The sequence below is a fragment of the Oncorhynchus clarkii genome, chromosome 19, assembly GCF_045791955.1.
Source record: "Oncorhynchus clarkii lewisi isolate Uvic-CL-2024 chromosome 19, UVic_Ocla_1.0, whole genome shotgun sequence".
Lineage (NCBI taxonomy): Eukaryota > Metazoa > Chordata > Actinopteri > Salmoniformes > Salmonidae > Oncorhynchus > Oncorhynchus clarkii.
The window spans coordinates 42,284,048-42,292,831 of NC_092165.1; the positions used below are offsets into that span (position 1 = coordinate 42,284,048).

The window sequence follows — 8,784 nt, forward strand, 5'->3', positions numbered from 1 at the left end:
GTAGAAATGGAGCCATCTTGTCTCAAGTGTTGTTCTGGTGAGTCTCCTTGTCTGTTCGCTCTGTATTTTTAAAAGACCCTCCGATCAGCTCATCAGAAACATCTTACTTCTTCCCAAAGTTACTGCTGTTGCATAATAGACTCCCTTCAATTCTTGACACAATATATGCACACATCCTTTTTTGATAAAATACTCAAATACAATTGTCTGAAACCTGTCTCTTATCCTTTTATTGATCACAATGATAATGTGGACATAGAGTTCATGAGAAACAGGCCATATGGACATATGATGACGTCATGTTATAGATGGTACCTGATATTATCAACCGCGTAACCTTACTATCAGTCATCAGCAATGTGGCAGGATATCATATGTTGACATAAGCATATGATAGTATAATAAAGAATTTTCCTCCCTATTCCAATTATATAGCCTAGCAAGTTCCAGCACACAAATATTACTTTATTTCCCCTCATGGGACTTAGATTGTATGTTGGTAAGAAGTATAGTACTGGTTTAAGTGTTTGATTCTGCCCTAGTTTTTCCATAAACCACATTTTAGTAGTTAATTCACTCAAGCAGAGTTCCATAGTCCGATCAATACTGTTATGCATGTTTGAATAATAATACATTGCTGATATAATAAATGGCTTTTGTAAATGATTCTTTAATTTACAGGAAATGATGGCCAAAGCGGATTGGGTCTATCGTAGAACAAGGAACATTTGTTTTTTCAAGACTTTGCTGTAGTCTACACATGTAAACTTTAAAATTAAATTGAACACGTTTTATTTTCTATGTGGTTAGATATCAATAATGAGCAGACTAAGTATACTCAGGAATGAAGGGGGTTATTGTTAAGAATGAATTAACAATGTGCTGCATATTGAGAGAGATTATCCCCTAATACAGTATCACAATATCCCGCTATAATGTTGGGGACACAGTTTGTTACCTACAGTACATGAAGATGAACAAAGTCTACAGCCCAAAACTACGTTTCCTCTAAGTTTGGAACTGAATTTGCTATCAGCATAAGGGACTGTTGTCAGCATGGAAAAAAACATTTAAAGTATTTGATATAAGACATAGTCAGGCTTATTAGCCACAACTGACCTTCATTTGGCTGATACACATCATTATATAAGTACTAATACACCTCATTATATGAAGATCTGGTTGTGGTGCCTATCACAATCCTTCAGTTTGAGCTGTATCTTGATGTACTCACGACGGGTCACCAGCAGCAGGTTCTCATCGTACCACTCCAGCTGGGTCAGGACCACCAGCATGGAGGAGATCTGACAGAGAACACAGATGAGCAACCACAAGACCAAAAGTTTTAAATCGTACAAAAGAGAAATATCTCAAGAGAAAAGTCGACATGGTCATTGACCATAGCTGTATCATGACCATATGAGTTGTTAGGAACAGTCTTGGGTAGAGTCCTGGTACTAAATGGTATCTTAAACAAAAGAGTTCATAGTATTGAGCTAAGGCACATCAATTCAACAACTAACCCGATACATTTAAAGATAATCATACCATCGAATTTAGCTGGGTAAGAATAAGGTTTGCATGAAACGTGGCCATGTATACTGGAATAATATTTATTTTGTGTAATACATGGTCTCTATGTAATTATTATTATTAATACCTATTATGAATATTTCCAATAAAAATATACAGTGGGGCAAAAAAGTATTTAGTCAGCCACCAATTGTGCAAGTTCTCCCACTTAAAAAGATGATAGAGGCCTGTAATTCTCATCATAGGTACACTTCAACTATGACAGACAAAATGAGAAAAACAAATCCAGAAAATCACATTGTAGAATTTTTAATGAATTTATTTGCAAATGATGGTGGAAAATAAGTATTTGGTCAATAACAAAAGCTTATCTCAATACTTTGTTATATAACCTGTGTTGGCAATGACAGAGGTCAAATGTTTTCTGTAAGTCTTCACAAGGTTTTCACACACTGTTGCTGGTATTTTGGCCCATTCCTCCATGCAGATCTCCTCTAGAGCAGTGATGTTTTGGGGCTGTTGCTGGGCAACACGGACTTTCAACTCCCTCCAAAGATTTTCTATGGGGTTGAGATTTGGAGACTGGTTAGGCCACTCCAGGACCTTGAAATGCTTCTTACGAAGCCACTCCTTCGTTGCCCGGGCGGTGTGTTTGGGATCATTGTCATGCTGAAAGACCCAGCATGATGGAAGGAGGTTTTCACTCAAAATCTCACGATACATGGCCCCATTCATTCTCCTTTACACGGATCAGTCGTCCTGGTCCCTTTGCCGAAAAACAGCCACAAAGCATGATGTTTCCACCCCCATGCTTCACAGTAGGTATGGTATTCTTTGGATGCAACTCTGCATTCTTTGTCCTCCAAACACGACGAGTTCAGTTTTTACCAAAAAGTTATATTTTGGTTTCATCTGACCATATGACATTCTCCCAATCTTCTTCTGGATCATCCAAATGCTCTCTAGCAAACTTCAGACGGGCCTGGACATGTACTGGCTTAAGCAGGCGGACACGCCTGGCACTGCAGGATTTGAGTCCCTGGCGGCGTAGTGTGTTACTGATGTTAGGCTTTGTTCCTTTGGTCCCAGCTCTCTGCAGGTCATTCACTAGGTCCCCCAGTGTGGTTCTGGGATTTTTGCTCACCGTTCTTGTGATCATTTTGACCCCACGGGGTGAGATCTTGCGTGTAGCCCCAGATCGAGGGAGATGAACAGTGGTCTTGTATGTCTTCCATTTCATAATAATTGCTCCCACAGTTGATTTCTTCAAACCAAGCTGCTTACCTATTGCAGATTCAGTCTTCCCAGCCTGGTGCAGGTTTACAATTTTGTTTCTGGTGTCCTTTGACAGCTCTTTGGTCTTGGCCATAGTGGAGTTTGGAGTGTGACTGTTTGAGGTTGTGGACAGGTGTCTTTTATACTGATAACAAGTTCAAACAGGTGCCATTAATACAGGTAACGAGTGGAGGACAGAGGAGCCTCTTAAAGAAGTAGTTACATGTCTGTGAGAGCCAGAAATCTTGCTTGTTTGTAGGTGACCAAATACTTATTTTCCACCATAATTTGCAAATAAATTCATTAAAAATCTTACAATGTGATTTTCTGGATTTTTCTTTCTAATTTTGTCTGTCATAGTTGAAGTGTACCTATGATGAAAAGTACAGGCCTCTCTCATCTTTTTAAGTGGGAGAACTTGCACAATTGGTGGCTGACTAAATACTTTTTTGCCCCACTGTATAACGATGGGTCAGTGGAGCGGTTACTGCATAGTAAGACACAGCAGCAGCAGTCACTTTGATGATTGTGTTTGATTCTGTTCATGTGGAGTTTTATCCACGCGTTTCTTTTTTTTCTTCACTTTGGTGGTTTTGGTTTTAGTGTCTGGCTGCTTGGAGTTCAGTGCTGGACTGGACCTGGTCAGGTGGTTGGCATTGGGGCTCAGCTTGGTGTGGTCAACATCAGGGTTGGAGTCAGAGAGCATCCCCTGGGCCGAGGAGGGTTTGGATTGGGGGTATCGTTGGGAGTCATCTATCAGGTTGGGCTGGGAGTAGGAGCGCATGGTGGGGGAACTGGTGGGCCGTTGGTGGGTGCTGCCCCCTAGCATGGGGAGGTGGATGTGCTCACTGCTCAGGTTTGTGACAGAGTAGCGGCTGCTGTTGGACATGACAATGTGGTGCCAGGAGCTGAGTGGGGTGGCAGAGAAGTGCTGGGGGCCACTGGAGTCCTCCTTGGTGCCCCCTGGGGACATAACCATGGAGCTGCGGGGGGTGTTGGCCTCCACGGCGCTCTGGAAGGTCTTCAGGATGCGCTCGCTCTTCTGCTTCTCTTTCTTCTGACGGGACTCCACCTTACGCAGCTGCCGCCGGTGGTCCCGCATCATCTGCTTCCTGGTGTCGGCCAGGCCCCTGAGGAGAAACCAAAGAATGTATTTAATGTGAAGATTCACTTAAACTCATTTCATTTCAAGTCAGATGTAAACTGGACTTTCTCAGCTTTTGAATGGGGAAAACATTGGCATGGCACTACAAGCAATTACACATAGATAAGACTGCCCTACTTCAAAACTCTGACCATACAGATCTGCTCATGTTTTGTTTGTAGGGTAAACAGGTGTAGACAGTTTATGACTAGTTTCTGTTCAGTTCTCAGGTTATTGCTGATGTTAGGTGTTTTCTTTACACACCCATAATAGTCTCCCCACTCTGGCAGTTTGTTCTTATGATAAAAGCCCACCTGTAGTCTACCATCCCTGTCCTTTCACGATCCAGTCTCTGAATCAACTCCTCAATCTGGTATCGATCCAAGGGGATGTTGGATTGCTGTAATGGTTACATAAGACATAAGAGTAAACAAATAAAGACTATGAGCTAGCTGGCCACTAACTTCAATATAAAGTACATCTTGGAGCATTGGAAATGCTTTAGCGCAACAGACCTAGCAAATGTCAGGGACTATGGAATGAGCAATTAGTTTGAGACCTGCACAGCCTTCCTGAAGTCTGCCACAGGCACTCGCATTGTCCCATCTTTATCGATTTTCCGAAAGAAGTCCCAAAGACGCAGCTTCCGTTCATCCAGATAATCCTTCAAAGAAAAGAATAGAGCAGTTGCGACAGGGTTTTTCGTCTTAAAATTCCTCCCCATTTCAAATCTTGCACTGTCTTTAAAAACAGACAAAATAAGTCCTAGTTTGTAGAATTAGCCGTAAACAAAAAAAAATACAATGCTCTGGTATGCAGTGATATCACTTGTGATTACCACTTTTCTACATGACTAAAATTGTTTTATGAGTAACAGTATCCTACCACAGTACCTGGATTACTTTCATTGGGTCAAGGCGTTTGGGTGGTTTCTTAGCAATAAAGCCCCCGACCCCTGCATACTGCACCTCTAGAGAGGGATGCTCCTGGCATGTCAGATCCAGCAGCTGCACAAAGTTCTCATTCACCAACACATTCTACACACAAACACAAAATATTCAGTTCAAATGCAGGGACCAAAACACTTCCGTACATCAAGAAGAGAACAACAACGCTCACGGATATGTTGATCTCCTCTAGAGCAGTTTTGGGGGTGTTCTTGACCACAGTAACAAGAGCCAGCGCCCCCTCCACTGTCAGAGAGTTATAAGCCAGCTGCGGGGACACAAAACATAGAAAGTCACCCTAGTTTCATACCACACAGGTCAATGGGTGTGTGCCCTGTCCATCAAGCACCTACCATCAGTGCTCTGAGAGTGTCGTTGGCCTCCAGCCCCTTGCACAGCATGCCCACCCCCTCGTTGGTGATGCGGTTGTTGTTGAGGTCCAGGTACACCAGAGTGTTGTTGAATTTCAGTGCCTCTCCTAAAGCCAAGGCCCCCTCATTCCCAAAGCCATTCCAGGACAGGTCCAGGTGTTTCAGGGTCACATTCACCTATGTGAATTGTAGGTATTTTCATCACATACTGTTTTACTCTTCTTTCTTTTTTTTTTTTACAAACTTACACCTTAAATGTGCGAATTGGGTTGAGTATGTTTATCCAAACCTTGAGGCCGGCACAGAAAGCCACAGCTCCTTTCATTCTCAGATGGTTCCAGCTCAAGTCTAGTACCTCCAGAGCTTCATTGTTTGCTGTAGGATTACGTCAGTGACAGCAGATGCAAAACACTCACATTGTGCATGATTCTAACCCTAATGACTCCCTTTGCCTGTATACTCCATGAGACTGCTCAGACGTAATGATGTGAGATACAAAGTGAAAAGGTCTCTACCTAACATCTGGCCCAGATGCTCCCCACCTCTCCCACAGAACTGATTGTGGCTCAAGTCCAGCTCCTTCACTCTGTAGTTGCTCTAAAGGGAGAGATATTGCAAGTAGCTAGCTATAGACTCCAATGACAGTAATATCATCAATGTGCCTGCATGTTTGAATGTAATTTATTTTCACTTACTGCCAGGGCATCTGCAAAACTTTTAGCATCGTCCTCTATGAATCCATTCCCTGTGAAGAAATTGTTTATATAAAAAGATTCAGAAATAGAGTAGAGAAATATAGTATCTAACAGACCATTATTTTTGTTTCCATTTTCAAATCTGTGTGTACTACCTGAAAGTTTGATGGATTTGATGGAAATGTTATCGAGCAACATTTTTGTAATGCACTCAGCCCCTTCAGACTGTAGGTGATTGTTGGACAAATCCTACGGGACAAACAGTGGGCATGTTAACACAGAGCTATAATTCCATCATGAAAGCATGACCCGCAAGACTCTTATGCCCTCTTGTGGCAGATTCAAATCAAATCAAGGATTGTGGGACATATCATGTCATACATATCCCACTTCTGAATAAACATGTTATAGAGATACCAGATACAATGACTTTACCTTCTTACAAAGAGCTGCCTAAAGACCATCTCATACAAACTTACCAGATGCTGAATGGTGAAATTTGCCTTTAACATCTCTAGAAGGTATCTGGCTCCCTCAGCCAGCAGGTAGTTGTCTGCCAACTCCAGATTGGTGATGTGCATGTCAGTCTGAGAAGAAACATTGGAACATAAAGAGCGTTCCTTGAACAAAAAGAGCGTTCCTTGAACATATAGAGCGCTCCTTGAACACATAGAGCGCTCCTTGAACACATAGAGCGCTCCTTGAACACATAGAGCGCTCCTTGAACACATAGAGCGCTCCTTGAACACATAGAGCGCTCCTTGAACACATAGAGCGCTCCTTGAACACATAGAGCGCTCCTTGAACACAACGAGCGCTCCTTGAACACAACGAGCGCTCCTTGAACACAACGAGCGCTCCTTGAACACAACGAGCGTTCCTTGAACACAAAGAGCGTTCCTTGAACACAAAGAGCGTTCCTTGAACACAAAGAGCGTTCCTTGAACACAAAGAGCGTTCCTTGAACACAAAGAGCGTTCCTTGAACATATAGAGCGTTCCTTGAAGTGGATATTGTGTTAATAGACGTCCACCAGACTTACCACCAGGGCGATGGCTAGTGCCTTGCCCCCTGGAGGTCCCAGGCCATGGTGGTTGAGGTTCATGGTGGAGGTGCCCAGGTTCCGGAGGAAGTAGGAGACAGGAACCACCCCAACCAGCTTGCAGGCCTGCAGGTATATCTCAGCAGTCGATGTGTCTTTACTGGTCTTTTTCACCTCTAACAATGACAACCATCAGTGTGAGACATGCATCAAACAAATCAACTTACAATACAAACAATGATACATTGTAATAACAGTGAGCTGATGTGTTATTATCCATAAAACATCAATATAATAGCCTACTCACCATCAACCTCCAGGTCTGTATCCCACTTATCCTCCAGGTCTAGGTCTTCTGCAGAGGATTGACTGTCATTATCTGCTAGGCAGAGGGACTTGAGAGATAGGACAGACATCTTCTCTGTCCTAACAGTCACATACTCCCTGTCTAAAACATGTTTGTTGAATTTGTATTTTACTTCCCGTTATGACTTTGGCTCTTCCCACATTATGCACTGGTATCTGTGAGGGCTGAGCAACTGTTGTTGCAACAGTGAAATCAAATACCCACCTGAGTTGTCCCAAACTGTAATTCAATCCTAAGGAGACCATTGTGTGTCATAAATAATTCACCACTCACAGGGAAAGGCTAAGAGAAGGCCTATTGAGTGTTTACCTACAACGCACAAACAAAATGCTGCATTCCTAGTTCCAGACCATGACAATCTTCTACAAATATTCCTACATGAGCAGCTTTCTTGTTGTTGAACTCATTTTATTTGTTGTCACTGTCATCTTTAAATCTACAGTAAAATGATAAATCGGGCACTGAGGTGGTTGCAGCAGTCACGATTAGTTCTACCTGGAATCCTTGGGATGTTTTTATCCTAAACCATACCCTTACCTAACCATTTCAAAAATGTCAATTTGGGACGTCGCAATGATTCCATTTAGCAAGGACATTGCATTGAGGTATGATTATTGAAGGAATTTAAAGACAATCATAGCTAGCAGACCAGATAATTTAGCGACGTTGTCGCTATTGGTATCGACTTTTTATTGGTAAATGATTCTAGTGACAAAATCATCTACTTTTCAGACTGTCTTTGGCGTTTATATGATTTTGATATCATTTAGCGACTTTTTCCATTCTATTCTGCCGCAAACAGAAGTGACAGCAACAGTCAACACACAGGCATAAAAGGGAGGAATGTTCGGCGGGAGAGGGGGCAAAACGCTAGGAAAGGGGACTGCATGTGTGCCGCAACAAGGCAAAATGATGCTGTGACGTCGTCGCGGCAATGGCAAAAACGTAATATACCGACAAATCAAGGAGCCAATAGCGGAACTCTGGAATATAGTTGACAACATTGGAGCAGTCATTAGAGGAGAACATGTTCAGGAGCCTGACATTTTACGAATTTTACTCGCTAACACGGCGTAGAAACTGTGTTTTAGGTAAACCACATGCATTTCAGTGTCATATTGACACTGGTTTGCCTAATAAGGAATTTTAAAGGATTTATACTTTTATTTTGGGTACTTCAGTATATTTTAGTAATTACATTTACTATTGATACTTAAGTATATTTAAAACCAAATAATTTAACTTTTTCCTCAAGCAGTATTTTACTGGGTGACTTTCACTTGAGTCATTTTCTATTAAGATATCTTTACTTTTGCTCTAGTATGACGATTGGGTACTTTTCCCACCACTGCTTCTATGGAAAATGGCTTGTTGTTGTCATCAATTGTAAGTTACTTGTGTTTTGTTTCC

General features: G+C 42.1%; 1 protein-coding gene across 1 annotated transcript; it reads right to left on the reverse strand.

Moving 5' to 3' along the window:
* Positions 1-3,264: 3,264 nt before the first annotated feature.
* Positions 3,265-7,453, reverse strand: LOC139374275 (leucine-rich repeat-containing protein 74A-like). Its single transcript, XM_071115306.1, has 13 exons — positions 7,315-7,453; positions 7,008-7,183; positions 6,445-6,552; positions 6,121-6,214; positions 5,966-6,015; positions 5,786-5,867; positions 5,560-5,645; positions 5,253-5,447; positions 5,072-5,167; positions 4,846-4,989; positions 4,512-4,616; positions 4,267-4,352; positions 3,265-3,938 (listed from the first exon to the last, which is right to left on the reverse strand). Exons 1-13 carry the CDS (start codon positions 7,421-7,423, stop codon positions 3,323-3,325), a joined length of 1,947 nt encoding a protein of 648 aa, XP_070971407.1. The 5' UTR covers positions 7,424-7,453; the 3' UTR covers positions 3,265-3,322.
* Positions 7,454-8,784: the final 1,331 nt, after the last annotated feature.